Consider the following 23,672-nt stretch of genomic DNA (forward strand, 5'->3'; position numbering starts at 1 on the left):
ATTATTGGTATAAGATTGTCAATGGGCATTTTTTAAATAAGAAATTCAAAAATCGTTCAAAATGCACACACTGCCTCATCCAGTGTCATTTTTCCAATGAATATTAACCAAATATTTTAACTACTAAATTTTACAAAAAAAAAATCAAAATTCAAGAAATTCAATATCCCAGTGAAATGTACATACTTTGCTTCATCCAGAGTTGTCTTTTCTCTTTGTGATCCAGAGTCAGTATCCATGACAACAGCATCCTGGGACCTGGGCTTCCGTCGGGGGCGGGTCTCTGTGCCTGCTGCAATGAACGCGAAACAAATATGTCTCAGTACAGGATTTTATTATTTTTTTCTAGCCATTTTGGGAAAAGGAGTCTGGTCAAATTGGGACTTTCTAAATCGATAAAATTGCAAATTTGGGGATTTTTTATCAACAAAATGGACCAAAGTGGTTTCTTTTTATCAACAAAAATGTACACATCAGGACAAAACAATATAAATTACAGTTATATACTTGTTAGATGTTTATGAATAAAATTGAGATATAATAATTATTGGACACATTTTTCTAAGAACAAGAGATGTGTCCGTCAGAAACACAATGCCCCCTATTGCGCCGCTTTGAAAAAAAATAAATTGACCTTCCACCACTCAAAATGTGCAGCTTCATGAGAATGCCGCTTTGAAAAAAAAAAATAAAAAAAATTTGACCTTTGACCTTGAAGGATGACCTTGACCTTGAACTTCTACCACTCAAAATGTGCAGCTTCATGAGAATGCCACTTTAATTTTTTATATATTTTTTTTGACCTTGACCTTGTACTTCCACCACTCTAAATGTGCAGCTTTATGAGATACACATGCATGCCAAATATCAAGTTGGCTATCTTCAATATTGAAAAAGTTATGGCCAATGTTAAAATTTTCGGACGGACAGACGCCATATATTTGACCTTGAAGGAAGACCTTCACCTTTCACCACTAAAAATGTTCAGCTCCATGAGATACACATGCATGCCAAATATCAAGTTGCTATCTTAAATAGTGAAAAAGTTATGGCCAATGTTAAAGTTTTTGGACGGACAGACGCCATATATTAGACAATTGACCTTGAAGGATGACCTTGACCTTTCACCACTCAAAATGTGCAGCTTCGTGAGATGCACATGCTTGCAAAATATCAAATTGCTATCTTCAATATTGAAAAAGTTATGACCAATGTTAAAGTTTTCGGACGGACAGACGCCAGATATTAGACATTTGACCTTGAAGGATGCCCTTGACCTTTCACCACTCAAAATGTACAGCTCCATGAGATACACATGCATGCCAAATATCAAGTTGCTATCTTCAATAGTGAAAAAGTTATGGCCACTGTTAAAGTTTTTTCGGACGGACGGACAGACATACTGACTGACTTGACAGTTCAACTGCTATATGCCACCCTACCGGGGGCATAAAAACATATTTATTTTTTTGGGAAATTGGGAATGTTTTTACAAGCTCAAATTGGGATCGGGTCCATTTGCTTTGGGATTGGGTCGGTTATACGGCCTGTTTTTAAACAGCAGAAAACCCTCTGTTTTAGCAGTCAGTTAATATACACAGGTCTCCTAAGTTATAACAGAGATTAACAATATTCTTCGTGTAATATTCCTTTAAATACCAATGGCTATTAAGGACCTTTTAAATGATTTTTCCACACATGCTTTGAATTTTTGTTAGAAATAGAAAAGGGTATTAAATGTTCACACACACTACTATTAACTTTTCCTGTATTTAAATAATGCCCTTCTTGGTAAATCAAGTTTTGTCCCTTCATTAAAGCTATTTAACATTCATTTCAATTCCACTCCTTGAAGATGACATTTTCCATCTCCACAATTAACTTTCCAGTCACATGAATTCCTCTTCAGAATGAAGGCTTCTAAAATAAAACGCACTTAAATCTACTGTCCTTGAATAAAATCCTTTTTTTTAATCAAATGTATTCCTGCTTGTAATCCGAATTTTCTGTACTATTTAAAACTAAGCCTTGTTCCTTCATAATAACCTAAATTTTCTCCTTTTCATACACCTTCTTCCATAATTTTATAACCTTCCATAACCTATATATTTCCTCCATTGTGCAATACATATATTTTAGCGTTTCCAATCTTCTATATATCCTCCTCCATGCAATACAGAAATTCGCCCATTCAACCTCCAGTACGTTCTATCCTTCCAGATAGTCATACAGCCTCCTGCTCCCTTACCACCGTCAATTCCATCAAGACCACCTTGAAAGTACACTTCATCTAGCTAGCCTTTTAACAAAGTCTTCTGTTCGCTTGTTCAAGTCAAGATTACTTCGACCGTCTCATAGTTGACAGGGACAGCACCATACCAGTGCCAAAATACACCATGTTCACATCTTGATCACTGATAGGGCACCATTCCGGTTGCAACTTTACATTTCATTAGCATACAAACTATTGAAACTGACATTCCATTCTTGTACCTGGGTATAACTTGGTTTACCATGATACCATCTGTAGATAATAAACTCAAACAGCACAGTAAAATTGTTGTTGTTTTTAGTTTTTGTCATTCTTGTAGCCAACACTACTGGAAGTAACGGCTAAAAGTGATGTTTGTAACCTAGACTTAGTCTCCTTCCATATATAATACCAGGGTCCCTCTGGACTCATGACCTTGACCTTCCACCACTCAAAATGTGCAGCTTCATGAGAATGCCGCTTTGAAAAAAAAAAAATTACCTTTGACCTTGATGGATGACCTTGACCTTGAACTTCCACCACTCAAAATGTGCAGCTTCATGAGATACACATGCATGCCAAATATCAAGTTGCTATCTTCAATATTGAAAAGTTATGGCCAATGTAAAAGTTTTCGGACGGACAGACGCCATATATTTGACATTTGACCTTGAAGGATGATCTTGACCTTCACCTTATACCACTCAAAATGTTCAGCTCCATAAGATACACATGCATGCCACATATCAAGTTGCTATCTTCAATAGTGAAAAAGTTATGGCCAATGTTTAAGTTTTTGGACGGACGGACAGACGCCATATGTTAGACATTTGACCTTGAAGGATGACGTTGACCTTCACCTTTTACCACTCAAAATGTGCAGCTCCATGAGATGCACATGCATGCCAAATATCAAGTTGCTATCTTCAATATTGAAAAAGTTATGGCCAATATTAATTTTCGGACGGACAGACGCCATATATTTGACATTTGACCTTGAAGGATGACCTTGACCTTCACCTTTCACCTCTCAAAATGTTCAGCTTTATGAGATACACATGCATGCCAAATATCAAGTTGCTATCTTCAATAGTGAAAAACTTGTCGCCAATGTTAAAGTTTTTGGACGGACGGACAGACGCCACATGTAAGACATTTGACCTTGAAGGATGACCTTGACCTTCACCTTTCACCACTCAAAATGTGCAGCTTTGTGAGATGCACATGTATGCCAAATATCAAGTTTCTATCTTCAATAATGCAAAAGTTATGGTCAACGTTAAAGTTTTTTTTTGGGACGGACAGACAGACTGACATACACACATACCGACATACACACATACTGAAAAATATTTAAAAGTAAAATAATAACATTTTTTTGTGAACTGAATGTTTCTTCATCAAAATTATTGTTTTCTTAAGTGATAAATTTTTATCAACATCATTTTCTCGCCATGTTTTGTTTACTTAGGTTGATGAATAGGTAGCTCAATTATTTTTTCTGCAGCAATTTTAGCTTCACCCTGTCACGTGACAGTAATCTTCAGTCAGTCGGTGTCCGACACATTTCCTCAACTTACCTGGCATTACTACGTTTTTGGGGTCCTTACTTCATGAATGCCCAAGGCATATTACAATTTCGGCAACACAGGACAAATACAAACTTCATACCCTTAATTAATTCAAACCTAATTAAGCAAAATGCACGTGTGAAAGTATAGAATTGCTAAATCATGGTTATCTGTTGTTGTTTTTCCAACACATGTCAAGTTATTTTTTTCAGAAAGTCTCAAGTTGTGACAAAAAATCTTCACAAATTATTAGTACCACTTCAATATCGATTTTCAAGTAGTCAGCAAAAATTTATGTTGGCCCCTTAGAATTCTTTCAAAACAACTCATATCTCTTTTGAATCAGACTTATAAAGAATGCCAGTAAACAACCAATCTAGCTTACAACCAGACTTTGTTTGCTACCTTCATCAGCAGATGCAGCTTCGTCCTCCTCAAAGTCATAGGGGTCATAGCCCTCGTCCCCTTCCTTACGTGAGGGGCGCCTCTCTCGCTGTTCTCTCCTGCAGGGAACATAGGAACTTTACTTATATCTGAGTCTTGATCCATATTCAACAACCAATTATAATACTTAAGAATAAAGAAAAGACTTGAGAGCAAAGAAAAAATGTTCAGCGTTTGAATAATACAGGCTACCACTGGTGATGTCATGAACCAACTGTACTACATTAAGAATCGAGTTAAGAGAGGTTTTTAATGCCAAGCTTGATACAACATTAAAGAAATTATTTAATATTCCAGTTCAAAGATTATTCTTTATTCGGATATTTAAGTCTAAGAATTATTTGGTGAATACAGGCCCTGTTACAGGCCACACAGGCTAACCAGGGACGACACTTCCTGCTTTAAATCGATATTTGACCATTAGACACTTCCTTTAAACAAAAAATAGCATACAGGTGTAAAGTTTTGTCCCTGCGAGTACTGAATGCATGATGAGCCCAGTTTTTTTCAAAATGAGGCTCCTTTTGTTATATGGTTACATTACTTCCATGTAAAGTCTTGATACCCACACATGGCACTTGAACAGCTCTCATAGGTTTTCAGATATACTCCAGACACATACAAAATGTCATGCTTCGGACGCATGCATAACTTCATGCTTCGGACATATGAATTTTTTTATATCATGAGGAACACTTTCTAAAAGTTTGAATGTTGTATGATGAAAAATATTAAACAAGAGGCCCATGAGGGCCTGAATCACTCTACTGGCTGGAATCAATAGGGCAATAGGGCTCAAGCCCTTGATAGTATGAACAATATGAGTAAGTTTTAAATAAACAAACCCAAAATGGGAAATTTATCGCATAAACAAGAAGAAACGTAAAATTTAAACTTCAAATGGCTTCTTTTCAACAACAAGTTGGACAAATTTTCTTCACTCTCAATGGGGTTCTGGCCCTTGATGATATAAAACAGCCGTTGAAGTTTCAAAAGGATAGAACTTTATATGTAAACAAACAAGAAATGTGTTTGTCGGAAACACTATGTCCCCTTCTGCGCCGCTTTGAATTAAAAAATTTGACCTTTGACCTTGAAGAATGACCTTTACCTTTCACCACTCAAAATGTGCAGCTCCATGAGATACACATGCATGCCAAATATGAAGTTGCTATCTTCAATATTGCAAAAGTTATTGCAAAATGTTAAAGATTTTCTTTTTTTTCTTTCTCAAATTCAAGGGGAGATAATTCTGGACATTTTACTCTGATGTAACCCATTTTCAACAGGGTTCAGGTCCTCATTAATATAAAGACACTCAGGGCCTTTTTTCCTTCTTAGCGATTGGCCATGGACGGACATTTCACAATTTGACACTGCCAATTCACAAACCTGACATGGCCTTGAATATTTACAAAAACGGCCGTTTTAAATTGTGAAAAACTGAATTTTCGTGCTCAAAACTGTCAAAAAATGCCATTTTGGAACAGAAATATAAGTTTCATAACCTCATTTTTCATTCCGAATTCACGAAAAATTGTCGACTCTCGTTACCGATGTTTGCTTGTTTTAATTGATTTTAAAGTGTTGTGTAACCTGTGAAACCAGCGTAAATAGTAAAAGCTCTGCCTAGCAACGACACTATAAAAAAATGGCGACGCGGAACGCTCGTTACTGCACGAAGAAGATTAAAACAAGATGTGTTTGTGAAACACAATGTCCCCCTATATGACGTTTGACCTTGTAGGATGACCTTGACCTTTCACCACTCAAATGTGCAGCTCCATGAGATACACATGCATTTCAAATATAAAATTGCTAGCTTCAATATTGCAGAAGTGACATTACATGAGCAATTTTGACCCATATATTTGACCTTGTAGGATTACCTTGACCTTGACCTTTCACCACTCAAAATGTGCAGCTCCATGAGATACACATGCATGCCAAATATCAAGTTGCTATATTCAATAATGCAAAAGTATTCATAAAATTAGCGATTTGGGCCACATATATTTGACCTCTGACCTTGAAGGATGACCTTGACCTTTCACCACTCAAAATGTGCAGCTCCATGAGATACACATGCATGCCAAATATCAAGTTGCTATCTTCAATATTGCAAAAGTACTCATAAAACGAGCGATTTTGGCCACATATATTTGACATCTGACCTTGAAGGATGACCTTGACCTTTCACCACTCAAAATGTGCAGCTCCATGAGATACACATACATGTCAAATATCAAGTTGCTATCTTGAATATTGAAATACTGCAAAAGTGTACATTAAATGAGCGATTTTGACCCATATATTTGACCTTTGACCATGAAGGATGACCTTGACCTTTCACCACTCAAAATGTGCAGCTCCATGATATACATATGCTTGCCAAATATCAAGTTTCTATCTTCAATATTGCAAAAGTTATTGCAAATGTTAAAGTTGACGCAAACCAACCAACCAACCAACCAACAGACCAACCAACCAACAGACCAACAGACAGGGCAAAAACAATATGTCTCCCCACTACTATAGTGGGGGACATAAAAACGCAAAATAATCCAGATTTATTGAAATTTAGGATAACAGTGAAGAAACAAAAGCTTTCTACAGAAGGGTACGTTTTGAAACATGCACATTGTTAACATTATAAGGAAAGTCATTTGATAAAAGTGAAAGCATCTGCCGCGGCTTATGTATTGATGGAAGCTAGTCAAAACGGCCCCTAGTCAAAACAGCCGCTATTATTGATGACCAAACTTGTTATTCGAATCTGTTTACGATTGTGAATCTTGGTTAAAGTAATAATGTGGTCCCTTTACATATATTTTTTTAATATAAATGCATATTCATTACGCATATTAATGATTCAAACTTTGTATGTAGTCTATTTATGCTTTCTGAAAAAATGTGAAAAATAAAATAACTTGTTTACATTTCTTACAAAAGAACTGTTGTTCAATGTATACCTAATGTTTCAGATCAAATGACAACCTCCCAGGGAGATCATCATGCACTGGCGAGGGTCAGGCTCACAGAACATGAAAATTATCATGAAGAAGGAATTTTCCTCTTCAGATATTGAGAGAATTATTGACATTTTCAAGAGTAAAAGAGTTCTAAAGCTGTAAAGTCCAGAACATGTCAGAGTTATGTGCCCTTGAAATGTTCTATGTTTATTAATGTTATTCCTGTGGTAAAGAAGTGTTGGGACAGGTAATTTAGTTGCATTTGGTAAATGAATGTTTTGCAAATCAGATATATGTATATGTGTTGTTAATGTATCAAATACAGTATTCATAGAAGGAAAATATGCCTTTATTGCATTATTTAAGGAAATTTTGATAATATTCAAGTGTTTAACATGCTTTAACTATACTAATGCATTGAACTTTGAATTTCACAAATTTAAGAAGTTCGCGACTTTTTTTATATCTACAATTTCAAGTTCGCGACTCAATTTTTCACAACTTTTAAAAGTTTGTGACTCAATTTTTCACAATTTTGACAAGTTCGCAACTCATTTTTTCACAAAGTGAGGGGCCAGGGCCGCTTCACAAAGTCAGGAAAAAAAGCCCTGACACTGAACAAGTTTGAAAAGAATCGGATGAAAACTGTGGACTTTATCGCGTAAACAAGAAAAAGTCTAACGCATGCACGCACGACGGAAACCACGCCATGACATAAGCTCTTCAGGCCTTCGGCCAGTAGAGCTAAAAACTCCTTAAGTGACCCCTTTTTGGAACTAAATATCCCAGAATAATATATCAAGGAACACGAGACAATTAAGGCTTTTTTTCCTTCTCAGAGTGGCACTTTTCCACAATTTAGAGTAAGTATCATAATTTGAAAACTTTTTTTACCGTGCAATGACGCAAGTGATCATGCCCTGTTTCAATTCACCTTATCATGTAATAATGTAGCTCATTTTTTAAATTTCCCGCTCATTTTTTCACAAATTGAGGTGCAAATGGCAGCTTAACATAGCCGAAAAAAATAGCCCTGACAGATATATGACATGTTTCAATACTTTTTCCTCTTAGGTTTCTCCTGCTGTGAGCCCCTCCTCCTCCCCCTCCTCCTGACTGCTCTCCCCTTCCTCCTCACCACTATGACGACGCTTGCGCTGCCTCTTCTCCACCTACAGAGAACCAAGATAGCCACTGAATCTTGTACTTGGCCTATCTGATGATGGGACTATAATATATATTATTATTCAATTGAGCCTCGATCTAGGAAAACAGGGTTTAGTGCATAGTGTCGTCCCAAATTAGTCAATAAAGTTTGCACAATTTCTTTGAACAAAAAAAATACAATAAAAGCCAAAAGTGGCGTCCCTGATTAGGGCCAACACTTGACACACTGGCGTCCCTGATTAGGGCCAACACTTGACACACTGGCGTCTCTGATTAGGGCCAACACTTGACACACTGGCGTCCCTGATTAGGGCCAACACTTGACACACTGGCGTCCCTGATAAGGGCCAACACTTGACACACTGGCGTCCCTGATTAGGGCCAACACTTGACACACTGGCGTCCCTGATTAGGGCCAACACTTGACACACTGGCGTCCCTGATTAGGGCCAACACTTGACACACATGCCATAAGCCCAATTTTGCCCAGAACAAAGCTCAATTATCAAACATGAAATTAGCTTTTAAAGGTTAATAATCACATCTGCATGAATGTGTATCCCAGACAATAACAAGTTTTCAAAACTTAAAAACCTAAAAGATCAAGTCCAAATCTCTGAGTTTAGGAACAACAAAAACTGCATATTTTCGGTCACTTAATCAGAAATAACATGCATTCCTTTAGATCGTAAAAATTTCAGGTACCAAACAATTAAAAAATTTACCAACGCAGGTCTTGCCGAGTTGTGCTAATTTAAATCATTCCCATGTTTTAAAATGTTACCTCACCTGTAAGTTTAACTTTACTCTTTACCGCTCAGAAGCAGACTGTAAATGGCTCTATGTAACCAGCATTAAGACAGATCAGGTTTAATGTTGGTTACTGCTTATTAGTATCTTGGGGATATCTATGGGACTACAGAAATGTTTAAAGTGTGTTTCTGAATGGTTAAGGTTTAAACTGTACCTTTTGGAGGTAAATTGTACCTTTTTGACATGGGCGTATTCTATGTGCTAGAAACCATTTTAAAGAAGGGGTATTCTATGACTGAGCTACATACCTTTTTGAAGTAATGTATTCTATGAGCTACATACCTATTTGAAGTAGGCGTTTTCTATGAGCTACATACTTTTTTAAAGTAGGCTTATTTCTATACCTTTTTGAAGTAGGCTTATTTCTATGTTGCTACATACCTTTTGAAGTGGTCCTATTCTATTAGCTACATACGTTTTTGAAGTATGTGTATTTCTATGTGATGCATACCTTTTTGAAGTAAGCATATTCTATTAGTAACATGCCTTTTTGAAGTAAGCGTATTCTATGAGCTATATACCTTTTGAAGTAAGCGTATTCTATGAGCTTTATAGCTTTTTGAAGTAGGCGTATTCTATGAGCTATATACCTTTTTGAAGAAGGCGTATATTATGAGCTATATACCTTTTTGAAGTAGGCGTACATAATGAGCTATATACCATTTGAAGTAGGCATATTCTATGTACTACATACCTTTTTGAAGTAGGCATATTCTATAAGCTCCACAGCTGCCTCTGCGTCCTTCAGGTCGACAGTCTTGGAGAGGCGACACTTGGCGTGGGCCGTGGCTAGACGAATCATTGTCTCAAGGGTACGGGCAGTCACTGGCGTCGTCTGTAAATATGACAATGGCATATTGAATATTGGATATTGAACAATGCAGAAATCCTCAGTTTTCTTTCTGGTTTTTCATTAGCTTATACATTTAGTAATGAAATTTAATGTTTTTTAACAAAGTTGTTTGCAGAACAATGGTGACCACTTTTTAGCATTTTTTTAAATACCAAGTTAAGAGAAGAAAGGATGTTACTGCTGTGCTTGGATTGAGGAAACACGTGAACATCCCAACAGAGGCCCAACTAAGGGGTGAAACACGTGGACTTCCCAACAGAGGCCTAACTAAGAGGTGACAGGGGAGAAGGAGGACACGTGGACATCCCAACAGAGGCCCAACTAAGGGGTGAGAGGGGAGAAGGAGGAGGAAACACGTGGACATCCCAACAGAGGCCCAACTAAGGGGTGAGGGGGGAGAAGGAGGAGGAAACACGTGGACATCCCAACAGAGGCCCAACTAAGGGGTGAGGGGGGAGGAGGAGGACATGGTAATCAATATCTTTTTGTATTTAAATGTTTTTTCCCTATCCACAATAAAAAACAAATCTAAGATCTTCCACTTCGAACACACGCTCTGTCAAACAGCAATAGAACAAACCTAGCTTATATCTTGTAGACCAAAGAAGCATACTGGCATAATGCAGCCCATTTAGGGAAAAATGCGATTTCTGAATCAGGAATTTGTTCACTCATTAAGTCGACTGATATGTGAAAAACTATTTCAATATAACTCTTTACAGTAATTAAAATTATAGTTATATAATTTGTTATATTTTATTGAAACAAGGGCTGTTTGTAAAACATGCATGCCCCCCACATGGGCTGTCAGTTGTAGTGGCAGCGATTGTGTGAATACGTTTTTTGTCAGTGACCTTGACCTTTGACCTTAAGACCTGAAAATCAATAGGTGTCATCTGCTAGTCATGATCAATGTACCTATGAAGTTTCATGATTCTAGGCCTAATTATTCTTTAGTTATCATCAGGAAACCATTTAACTGTTTTGAGTCACTGTGACCTTGACCTTTGACCTAGTGACCTGAAAATCAATAGGGGTCATCTGCCAGTCATGATCAATGCACCTATGAAGTTTCATGATCCTAGGAGCAAGCATTCTTGAGGTATCATCTGGAAACCATTTTACTATTTCGAGTCACTGTGACCTTTGACCTAGTGACCTGAAAATCAATAGGGGTCATCTGCCAGTCATGATCGATGTAACTATGAAGTTTCATGATCCTAGGCCTAAGCATTCTTGAGCTATCATCCGGAAACCATTTTACTATTTCGAGTCACTGTGACCTTGACCTTTGACCTAAAAATCAATAGGGGTCATCTGCCAGTCATGATCAATGTACCTATGAAGTTTCATGATCCTAGGCCTAAGCGTTCTTCAGTTATCATCCGGAAACCATCTGGTGGACAGACCGACCAACATGTGCAAAACAATATAACCCCTCTTCTTCGAAGGGGGGCATAACAATGTTGAGAAATAATACTCATTAGACAATTAAAATAATTGGGGCTACATTTGTGTGAATGTATGTTTTTGTACTTTTTTTTGCTACATTGGGGATTTTTTGTTCAAATTGGGATTTTTTTTACTATATTCCTTTGGGAATGGTTCCGTTTAACACATCTTTAGTTAGATACCCCAGGAAAGGCCTGTTACGTGTCACTCACCCTGGCCACATTGTCCTGACTCATGGCGTCATGGCCACGCAGTTTGGAGTACTCCTCTGCCAGAAGGTCGGCGGCTGGCTGGGTCAGGTTGGGCCGTAGTGCCTTCGCCACATGAACATACTTGCGCATGAACTGCATGCTCACAATCTGTCTGCAACAAGGACAAAACAGGTTGTGATGTGAGAAAAATCCCAAAACCTGTTTTAGCTAGTAAAGCATAATTGTATATGATGTTTAGTTCATCTTGAATGATTTATTATTAAACATGTATCCCCTTGTTTGTGCCTTGATTGATTCAACTTAAAGGGACTTTTGTTTAGAAATAGACGGACCTAGTCTTAATAGCCTCAACCAGACTTCATGTGGAGTTTTGTTCGAATCTAGTCTTCAGTATTTGACACATCTTTTTTACAACTTATCACTACTTAATTTTCCGCACTTACTATTTGAACCTGAACACATCTTTTAAACTACAATTTGATGAGTCAGTGTTTGGCCTAGGAGCAACATCGTGTCATGTTTCTCAGCACTTACTGCTTGGTCTTTGCATGCCCGTGCAACATCTAGTCACGTTTCTTAGCGCTTACTGTTTGGCCCGTGCAACATCTTGTCCTGTTTCTCAGCACTTACATTTTGGCCTTTGAAGGCCCGTGCAACATCTTATCATGTTTCTAAGCACTTACTGTTCAGCATTTGCAGGCCCATGCAACATCTAGTCATGTTTTTCAGCACTTACTGTTTGGCCATTGCAGGCCCATGCAAAATCTTTTCATGTTTCTCAGCACTTACTGTTTTTCCTTTGCAGGCCCATGCTACATCTAGTCATGTTTCTCAGCCCTTACTGTTTGGCCTGTGAAGGCCCGTGCTACATCTAGTCATGTTTCTCAGCACTTACTGTTTGGCCTGTGAAGGCCCGTGCTACATATAGTCATGTTTCTCAGCACTTACTGTTTGGCCTGTGAAGGCCCGTGCTACATCTAGTCATGTTTCTCAGCACTTACTGTTTGGCCTGTGAAGGCCCGTGCTACATCTAGTCATGTTTCTCAGCACTTACTGTTTGGCCTGTGCAGGCCCATGCTACATATAGTCATGTTTCTCAGCACTTACTGTTTGGCCTGTGAAGGCCCGTGCTACATATAGTCATGTTTCTCAGCACTTACTGTTTGGCCTGTGAAGGCCCGTGCTACATATAGTCATGTTTCTCAGCACTTACTGTTTGGCCTGTGAAGGCCCGTGCTACATATAGTCATGTTTCTCAGCACTTACTGTTTGGCCTGTGAAGGCCCGTGCTACATATAGTCATGTTTCTCAGCACTTACTGTTTGGCCTGTGAAGGCCCGTGCTACATCTAGTCATGTTTCTCAGCACTTACTGTTTGGCCTGTGAAGGCCCGTGCTACATCTAGTCATGTTTCTCAGCACTTACTGTTTGGCCTTTGCAGGCCCGTGCAACATCTAATCATGTTTCTCAGCACTTACTGTTTGGCCTGTGAAGGCTCATGCTACATCTAGTCATGTTTCTCAGCACTTACTTTTTGGCCTGTGATGGCCCGTGCTACATCTTTTTATGTTTCTCAGCACTTACTGTTTGGCCTTTGCAGGCCAGTGCAACATCTTGTTATGTTTATCAGCACTTACTGTTTAGCCTTTGCAGGCCCGTGCAACATCTTGTCGTGTTTCTCGTAGACTGGGGTCTCAGTCTCCTCATCTCCTTCAAAGTCTGGGTCAGTCGTGGCTAACATGTCTACGCCCAGTCCAAGAGGTAGCACTGAAACAGACACAAGAAACTGAACTTAATACTTTGAATAGATGCCTTTTGTTAATGGTGCTAATGGCATTAGAGCACTCTTCTCTATGAAGAATGATGTCATTTAACCTATGTATGCCTAGTGGACTCTCCCACCCTTCTAAATTGGATCAATTTATTTCCAAAAGTAGGGGTGTCTGGTATATTTATTTCTATATTTAGAATATTTCTTACAGAAATATCTTTAAGCAAACAGCGCAGACCCAGATGAGACGCCGCATTATGCTGCGTCTCATCTGGGTCTACGCTGTTTGCAATGTCCTTTTTTCAGGACACTAGGCATAAATGGGTTAATTGTTAACTTAGACTCGACTATAAAGAACACTTTAAATATTTTAAAACAAGATGTGTTTGTGAAACACAATGTCCCCCTATATGATGTTTGACCTTGAAGAATGACCTTGACCTTGTGAAGGATGACCTTGACCTTTCACCACTCAAAATGTGCAGCTCCATGAGATACACATGCATGCCAAATATCAAGTTGCTATCTTCAATATTGCAAAAGTATTCATAAAATAAGTGATTTGGGCTACATATATTTGACCTCTGACCTTGAAGGATGACCTTGACCTTGACCTTTCACCACACAAAATGTGCAGCTCCATGAGATGCACATGCATGCCAAATATCAAGTTGCTATCTTCAATATTGCAAAAGTATTTATAAAATAAGCGATTTGGGCCACATATATTTGACCTCTGACCTTGAAGGATGACCTTGACCTTTCACCACTTAAAATGTGCAGTTCCATGAGATACACATGCATGCCAAATATCAAGTTGCTATCTTAAATATTGCAAAAGTATTCATAAAATGAGCGATTTTGGCCACATATATTTGACCTCTGACCTTGAAGGACGACCTTGACCTTTCACCACTCAAAATGTGCAGCTTCATGAGATACAGATGCATGCCAAATATGAAGTTGCTATCTTCAATATAACAAAAGTTATTGCAAAATGTTAAAGTTGGCGCAAACAGACCAACAGACCAACAGACAGACCAACAGACAGACAGACAGGGCAAAAACAATATGTCCCCCACTACTATAGTTGGGGACATAAAATATTTAAGAATAATCTTTATTCCGTAACTTCAGTCTATAAGAATAAGCTGGGGAGTATGGACCAAATACTAGGTGTGCTCACAAAACCAAATAGCAATCAGTCCTTTGGCTTGGCTGGCATTAATGTTACACTAAGCAGGCGACACTGTGGTCAGATTAAACAATGAATGCTCAAAAGCATTGTTTTACCATATTCAGAAATCACACCATTAAATAACAATTGCCTTGCAACTAAAGTATACAGGGTCAGTTAGTCCATGTACAGCTAGTCCACCAAACACCATTTGAATTTAACTACAAGTATAGAATATCTAGGGCAATGAGTATTAAAAGCAAAGTTCCCATCAGCATTATGTAAAAAGAATTCTGAACAAGGGACAAAATTGTCACAAAACCAGGTTTTCATTGTGAAAAAAATTCTGATAAAGGGAGAAAACTCAAACTGAACTTTTGAAATGAACAAACAAAATTAACCCCCTTTGTAAGTTTGTTTTTAAAAAAAATATATTTTTAGTCGTGGCGCCCTTGACATTGGAGATATTGACGTGATTCTTTCGTGCGACACACCGTCCCATGATGGTGAACAAATGTGCCAAATGATTTTAAAATCTCACAATGAATGACATAGTTATGGCCAGGACAAGCTCATTTATGGCCATTTTTGACCTTTGAACTCAAAGTGTGACCTTGACCTTGGAGATATCGACGTAATTATTTCGCGCGACACACCGTCCAATGATGGTGAACAAATGTGCCAAATGATTTTAAAATCTGACAATGAACGACATAGTTATGGCCCGGACAAGCTTGTTCCGCCCGCCCGCCAGCCAGCCCCTGCCCGCATTCGCCAATCTAATAACCAGTTTTTTCCTTCGGAAAACCTCAGGGTTTTTTTCCCACTTTTTGGGAAGATAGCCCATGGCTTTGGAATTGGGAATTTTATCGGTATTTTTATGAAATTGGGAAAATAAATTCATTAGCCTTTTTCTCCACACGAAAAGACCACTGATTAGGGAAATACTAAATTTGATTTTACTCTTTATAATCATTCAAATTAAAAGAAAAAATCATATAATACTTTGTTAGATGTAATTGAATTAAAATTGAGATAAAATACACATAAGACCTCTTCTAAAAAAAAAAAAAAAAAAATTTTTTTTTTTTTTTTTTTTTGGAAATTGGGAATTTTTTGCCACATTTTGGGAAAAAAGTATACTTTTTGGGATTGGGAACATAGCCGAATTTCGGCTATAAAATCGGGCCAAAAAAAAACCTGAACCTGGTTAAAAACCTTTCTGGTTGTCAAAGAAAAATTCTTACTAAGAACACTCCCCAAAATCGTATATACGTTCATGTATTTTCCTAGCATGCATCAAAATACTCAAAATACAATAAATCTTGTATAAATGCATTTTTTTTCCTACCATCCCCATCTTGCTCAGTGGGTCCTCGATATCTGTGCATCCTCAACACGTGGTCAGAGATGTTCCGGTCCAACTCTGGGTCCATCTGTAATGATTAAGAAGTCTCCATAATTAATAAAAAAAAAAAATATGTTTGACCACAACGGTGGCTAATAATGTTTACGAAAAATACAAACAATATAGATTTATCTATTACATAACATGTTAGAATTTTATCATGCATTTATAATCACTCATAAAGAGATTTCAATAAACAGTTACATGCATAGACAGTTTTTTTAAGCCAGTGTCTTTTGAATTCAGAAATTAATCAAGATAAACCATAAAATTGGGAAAAATAGATAGTAAACCATAAAATTGAGAAAAATGAGGCATTATTAATATGATTATAAATAACAGAATTACAATAATATTGTTTAAAAGTGCATGATTGAGTGCATTTTTAAATTTATATTATAAAATGCTGCTTGAATTTATTTTTACCTTTCACAGGGCTTTTTTTCCTTCTTTATGAGTGGCCGTGGAAGGACATTTCACAATTTTGAAAAGGACAATTCACAAACCTAACATGGCCGTGAATTTTTACAAAATGGGCCATTTTTCACAATTTTAATAATTTCACGACTCGGTTTTTCACAATTTTAAGAAGTTCGCGACTCAATTTTTCACAATTTTGAAAAGTTTCGCGACTCAATTTGTCACAATTTTGAAAAGATTGCAACTCATTTTTTCACAATTTTGAAAAGTTCGCGACTCATTTTTTCACAAAATAAGGGGGCCAGGGCCGCTTCACAAAGTCAGGAAATAAAGCCCTGTTTCATATGTAAAAAAAGAAATATAATCTGCTAATGCAAAATATGCGTAAGCTGGTTTATGGTCATTTCGTAGCAAAAGAGAAGAAAATAAGTGCATTAAATAAATGAATTCATATTTTTGTATCTGGAATAGTTGTACTTTAAATAGATCCTCCACCCTTTTATGGCCGATTAAGGGCTAAATTGCTTTCCGACTTGAAATGAAAAGGCATATTGGTTGATCGTGTAGCGTTCATGTGCAAAATTTGAGAGCCAATCGATAAAGCTTGTTGATGCCAAAACAGGTAATAATAATAATTTATTATCAGGTACATGTACACAAGCAAATAAGTATATTTAACCCTTTCAGTGCGGGAACCGAATTTTAAAGGCCTTTGAAAACAGTTTGGATCCAGATGAGACGCCACAGAACGTGGCGTCTCATCAGGATCCAAACTGTTTGCTATTCTGATAGTATTCTTTGAAAAAAAAATGAAGAAAATGCTGATTTTAGAAATTCAGCAGACGACATTTTAGCAGACGACAAATTTCCCAGCATGCAAAGGGTTATTAAGATGCTTAAGGTGTGGAAGACTCATAATCAGGTTTGGTGTCCCTCAAACCCTAAGCGTCTTGTAATTCCTTATGCAGTTTGTATAGATAGTGCCGCATCCTGACACGTAAAGCTTGTGCTTTGTTGGCAGCGTTAGTTGGCTGTTAACAGGTTCATTGTGGTTATCTCCAACATCAGTCTGTCCGTCTGTCCTAGCCACTATCTCCTACACCATAAGCACTAGAACCTTGAAACTTAAACACATGGTAGCTATGAGCATTATGTGCGACCCTGCACTATTTGGAATTTTGATCTGACCCCTGGGTCAAAAGTTAAAGGGGATGGGGTGGAGACGGGTCAGAGATTTTCACTCATTTTTAGCTCGACTAATGTATATGAAATATATATAATGGAGCTATCCTGATCACGTCGGCGTTACCGTTAGCGTGCACATGTTAAAGTTTGTGTACTACCCCAAATATTTTCTTTGTCCTTTAACAAATTACTTTTATATTTTGCATACATGTACTTCTTTACCAACATGACCCTTATCTATAAACAAGAGCAGACAACTGTATCAAGCATTTTGACAGGATTATTGCCCCTTTTATACTAAGAATATGCATACACTGTCACTCCAATATAACGCGGATGACGGGGGTCCAAGCCACGCAACAGCGTTATAAACGGAAAGCGTTATAAGTTTTGAGCTAATTTATTTAAGGGGCTATAAAAACAGGTAAAGTATAGCCTATAATATAGGTCTTGTGTATCTTCATGCTGTGTTGTCAACCGCAAATACATGCATGTAAACCGAATCGTGCGATAACAGTATAACTACCGCTTTTCTAATGTGCACATTTATCCGATAATCCAATATAATTACATCACTTACGAAAAAATAATGTTTAACATTTATGACAAGAAATATGTTTACGAACTTCGTAAACAAATTCATATGCCTACGCCATTTTTCAGAAAAATTAGTACAGTGCATTATGGGACACAGCTTTCATTGGACGAGCGAATTTAAATTTAGATTGAATGCAATACGAGGCAATACGATACATGTACAAAGAAATGTTTTATTGCGTCATACGCAGCATGTAAAAAACGTGCTTTCCATGGACTTTCTGATAACTGGCAAAAATTTAAGTGCATCTCTGTTAACTATTACACTGCGTTAGCATGTAAATAAATCGTCAGGATTTTTAACCAGGTTTTCCAAAGGAAAAAAATGGTTATTAGATTGGCGAATGCGGGCGGGCTGGCGGAACAAGCGTGTCCGGGCCATAACTATGTCGTTCATTGTCAGATTTTATAATCATTTGGCACATTTGTTCACCATCATTGGACGGTATGTCGCGCGAAATAATTACGTCGATATCTCCAAGGTCAAGGTCACACTTTGAGTTCAAAGGTCAAAAATGGCCATAAATGAGCTTGTCCTGGCCATAACTATGTCATTTATTGTGAGATTTTAAAATCATTTGGCACATTTGTTCACCATCATGGGACGGTGTGTCGCACGAAAGAATCACGTCAATATCTCCAATGTCAAGGTCGCCACGACTAAAAATAGATTTTTAAAAAAAACAAACTTATAAAGGGGGTTAATTTTGTTTGTTCATTTCAAAAGTTCAGTTTGACTTTTCTCCCTTTATCAGATTTTTTTTTCACAATGAAAACCTGGTTTTGTGACAATTTTGTCCCTTGTTAAATGTATTTTTCGTATACGTACTGAAACATTAAACACACACAAAGATAACTTTATTTATCAAGCATGTGTAGCATATAATAAACAATAACACACTTACACAGCCATATTTTATACCAACGAAATACAATACACGATAAATACGGAACATAAACAGGTAATAGTTTTAAATAACTTTAATTTGATAATTATTCCGCTTGCACTTGCCTTATTGAAATTAGCGCATCGAACCGCTCTTATAGGGAATACATGTAATAAACACCGTCTCGCTTGTTTTCACACCTTTATTGACATTACACAACAGATTAACACCAATTAGCTGTCGAGTGTCGTTTAACCTCTAATCGATTAAAATCAGTTAAACGGGCGGATAAAGCAATCAAGCTGTGATCGCCAGCTTCTTTGAATTTATGAAAATACATGAAGTTGCATAACATGGATTTGAATCAGAAATGGAAGGTTGGAGAAAAAAAGGGATCCAAGGATCCCCCGCGTTATATTGGACACAGCGTTATAACGGACCGCACTATATTGGAGTTAAAGTGTATTATTGATAAATCTATGTTAAAGTTTGCATACCACCTCAAATATTTTCTATGTCCTTTGACATATTGCTTTCATATTTTGCATACTTCATAACCAACATGATCCCAATCTATAAACAAGAGCAGACAACTGTATCAAGCATTTTGACAGAATTATTGCTCTTTTATACTTAGAATATGCATATTTTTGATAAATCTATGTTAAAGTTTGCATACCACCTCCAATATTTTTATGTCCTTTGACATATTGCTTTCATATTTTGCATACTTCTTTACCAACATGATCCCAATCTATAAACAAGAGCAGAAAACTGTATCAAGCATTTGACAGAATTATTGCCCCTTTTATACTTAGATAATTGAACATTTTGCTTAAATTGCCATAACTTCTTTATATATGATCACATTTGATTCATACTTTGACAAAACAACACTTACCTGACATACCACAATGCACTGCACACCCAAACTATCCCCCATGCCCCACCCAAGAATTCCCCCCCCCCCCCAAATTTTATTTTTATAATTATTTTTGAAACTTCATCTTTTAAATTACCACCAACCCACATAAACCACCCCTCTCCATGATGGCTTACATTAACCTGTCAAGCACTCGAAATCTCTTAAGACAATAGTTACGGTCAATCTCAACCATGCATGGCCGCATTCCCAAACCTGGGGCACCCCCTGGGTCAAACATGCGGCGTGGGAATACGCGTCGGCCTCTGCCGCACCATTCTTCACCATTTGACTTCAAATTAATACTTAAGATTTCTTATGACAACACAGTGTCTCGACCATCCATGTTCACATTACCCACCCCAGGGCCCCGCCCACTTTGGTGGTAAAGATCCCAAGCTATTTCAGCATAATTAAAATCCAAGCCATTTTTGTGGTCAAGACCCGAGCTTTCTCACCATAATTAAAATCCAAGCCAGTTTGGTGGCAGAGACCCCGAGCTATTTCAGCATAATTAAAATCCAAGTCAGGTTAGTGGTCAAGATCCTGAACTATTTCGGTATAATTAAAATCCAAGCCAGTTTGGTGGTCAATTTTTTTTGTGGTAAAGACCCCGAGCTTTCTAACCATAATTAAAATCCAAGCCAGTTTGGTGGCGGATACCCCGAGCTATTTCAGCATAATAAAAATCCAAGTCAGTTTGGTGGTCAAGATCCTGAACTATTTCGGTATAATTAAAATCCAGGCCAGTTTGGTGGTCAAGACCCCAAGCTCTTTCAGCATAATTAAAATCCTAGCCAGTTTCGTGGGGGAGACCTTGAGCTATTTCAGCATATTTAAAATCCAAGTCAGTTTAGTGGTCAAGATCCGGAACTATTTCGGTATAATTAAAATCAAGGCCAGTTTGGTGGTCAAGAACCAGAGCTTTTTCACCATAATTAAAATCCTAGCCAGTTTCATGGCCGAAACCTCGAGCTATTTCCGCATATTTAAAATCCAAGCCAGTTTGGTGGTGAAGATCCTGAACTATTTTGGCATAATTAAAATCCAAGCCAGTTTGATGGTCAAGATCCTTAGCTATTTCAGCATAATTAAAATGCAAGCCAGTTTGGTGGTCAAGAACCCGAACTATGAGCATAATTCAAATCCAAGCCAGTTTGGTGGTAAAGATCCCGAGCTTTTTCAGCATAATAAAAATCCCAGCCAGTTTGGTGGTCAAGACCCTGAGCTATTTCAGCATAATTGAATTCTAAGCCAGTTTGGTGGTCATGACCCCGAGTTATTTCAGCATAATTAAAATCCAAGCCGTTTTGGTGGTCAAGACCCCAAGCTATTTTAGCATATATTTTTTCGGCATAATTTTTTCTTACCCAATTGTTTTCGTACACACATTTTTTTGTACCCATTTTTTTCTGTTTTTTGACTGAATAATGCCCCCTTTTATAGTTAGAAAATTGAAAATTTGGTTAAGTTTTGTGTTCAGGTCTACTCTTATCCTATTTGTGTTAAGGTCTACTCTTATCCTAAAGTATCAAAGCTATATCGTCTACTTAATGTTATAAGTCATGTAACTGACATTTTTAAACATTTTATTTCTTTCCCATTTTTGTTTCTTTATTAAGGCGACATACATCAACTATTTAATAATAATTATTAAGTCTACCTTTTTGGTAAAAATAATGTTTTTTTAACCAAATTTTCAAAATGGACATTACGGACACATGTCATTTGCTGAATGTAAAAAGTAGCATAACTGATATTTAGTTAAATTTTCAGGAGAAGGAAAAAACTGCTTTATTGAAATAAAATAGGGATACTAACAGAGTAAAACAAACACATGGGATATTTTCAGATTTGAATACTGGTATTTTACGCATCTTTAGGCAGTTCTGTGTACCAAGGATAAATACAATACTTAAACATTCATGTACAATGCACAATACTAAAAACCTGAATTGTAACTGTAATGTATTTCAGATTCGGAGATGTCTGTGTTGTTTCTAAGGTCAGGTGAAAAATTAAGTTTATATGTTTATAGGTTTAAAATTGCAAATTGTCCTCTTACTTGCCCTTGTATTTCAAGATAGAATACTTTCCTTCCCAGAGGAAAGAGATCTGGGTTTGAATCCCAGTGGGGGCTTCAGAGGATGATTCATTTTAAGAAAAATAAATATATTTGCTTTACTTTGTCTCTAACTTAACCAAATAACTCTGACAATGCCTTTACAAGTATGCAGTTTTTGATAATTCAATTATGCAAGAAACATGTATAATTTTAGGGTAGACTAAGACAGCAAACTAAGAATGGGCATCCATTTTAGTTTTTTAAGTCAAAACAACAATAAATGCATATAGGAACACATATTTAAATTAAAAATGCAACAATCAGAGGACATAATCAATTAAATAGTAAATGACTACTTTAAATATTTTTGAGCACTGTTTGTTTTTCAGAGATTTGTGAATATGCCGTTTAATTTTCTTCCCATTGAACTAATGCAATATGTGCTATGGAACTGGAATCATATAGTGTTGGAAAGCTGATGTTTCACGTCCAGAGGGTCCTTGCTTCCTGAAAGCTGAAAATTGTATATGATCTCCCCACTCATTCCATCCCGCGAAACCCTTAAGGTGTCGCAAGTCTAGTAAGAAGTCTCCATAACACAAACTGACAATGCCATATAAAAGGAGTCATTTCAAAATGTCCAATTAGTCCAATGTCCAAAGTTTTCTTAGAAAATCTATAGACCCAACACAAATCATTTAGGAACCATGAGTTAATGGGTTCCTGCTTATTTATATCCCTGATCGTACTCAGAAACCTTAGTTTGCTGTCTGACAAGTTTTCTCCCCAATCTTTGTGAAGCGGCCTTGGCCCCACATTTTGTGAAAAAATGAGTCGCAAACTTTTTTAAATTTTGAAAATTCAAGTCCATATTTTTGTAATTGCGAGACTTAAGTCACAATAATTTTTTTTCAAATTTGTAGAAAATGACCATTTTCTTAAAAGGAAAAGAGCCTATGTAACTAAGTTACTAAGTAACAGTCAACATGGCCCATATGGGCTCACCTTGTCCAGCACAATGAAGATCAGATCAAAACGGGAGAGGAGGGAGTCCTGTAGACCAATGTTCTCCATGGGTGTCTTGAACTGGTCATACTGAAAACAACCATCCTTCAGTATCATAACAGACACTTTTGGCAAGGAAAATATCTAGGTTCAACAAGCATACTGGGTGCTGCTGAAAGGAAGTGGCGAAGAGGCATCAAGTCAGGTTTATATCAGTGACTATCTTTGAAATAACTTGTAATCCTAATTTTTAAATGTATCACTTCCTAACAAGTTTTATTTTAACAGGACAGAATAAAAGAGCATTAAAACAAAACCTTAGAGATGAGAAGGAGTTTCATTTCATATTTTTTCTACCTGCAATACAGGGTTTAAGCTTGGAAAGTCAACCGGATATTTCAGCAAATTATGCCTATTAACCAGTCTACTTTTATTATAAGTTAACAAAAATGGGGCATAAAAACATTAAACTAACCTATATGCTTTTTAAAAGACCCCAA

The 23,672-nt window shown here is 37.1% G+C and overlaps 1 protein-coding gene across 2 annotated transcripts in view; it reads right to left on the reverse strand.

Moving 5' to 3' along the window:
* Window positions 1–238: 238 nt before the first annotated feature.
* LOC127857629 (DNA replication licensing factor MCM3-like) overlaps window positions 239–23,672 on the reverse strand; it is a 57,098-nt gene continuing 33,664 nt past the window's right edge. Inside the window, exons 11-18 of one of the 2 annotated variants that reach the window (XM_052394178.1) lie at window positions 23,173–23,262; window positions 16,035–16,119; window positions 13,373–13,502; window positions 11,736–11,886; window positions 9,913–10,053; window positions 8,300–8,410; window positions 4,228–4,325; window positions 239–289 (exon numbers count right to left, since the gene is read on the reverse strand). In XM_052394178.1, coding sequence (XP_052250138.1) covers window positions 8,309–8,410; window positions 9,913–10,053; window positions 11,736–11,886; window positions 13,373–13,502; window positions 16,035–16,119; window positions 23,173–23,262 — 699 coding nt within the window. In that variant the 3' untranslated portion in view covers window positions 239–289; window positions 4,228–4,325; window positions 8,300–8,308. Of the gene's footprint in view, window positions 293–4,227; window positions 4,326–8,299; window positions 8,411–9,912; window positions 10,054–11,735; window positions 11,887–13,372; window positions 13,503–16,034; window positions 16,120–23,172; window positions 23,263–23,672 lie in introns of both variants that reach the window. The other variant, XM_052394177.1, reaches the window with a different exon arrangement.

This window comes from Dreissena polymorpha, chromosome 14 (assembly GCF_020536995.1).
Source record: "Dreissena polymorpha isolate Duluth1 chromosome 14, UMN_Dpol_1.0, whole genome shotgun sequence".
NCBI lineage: Eukaryota > Metazoa > Mollusca > Bivalvia > Myida > Dreissenidae > Dreissena > Dreissena polymorpha.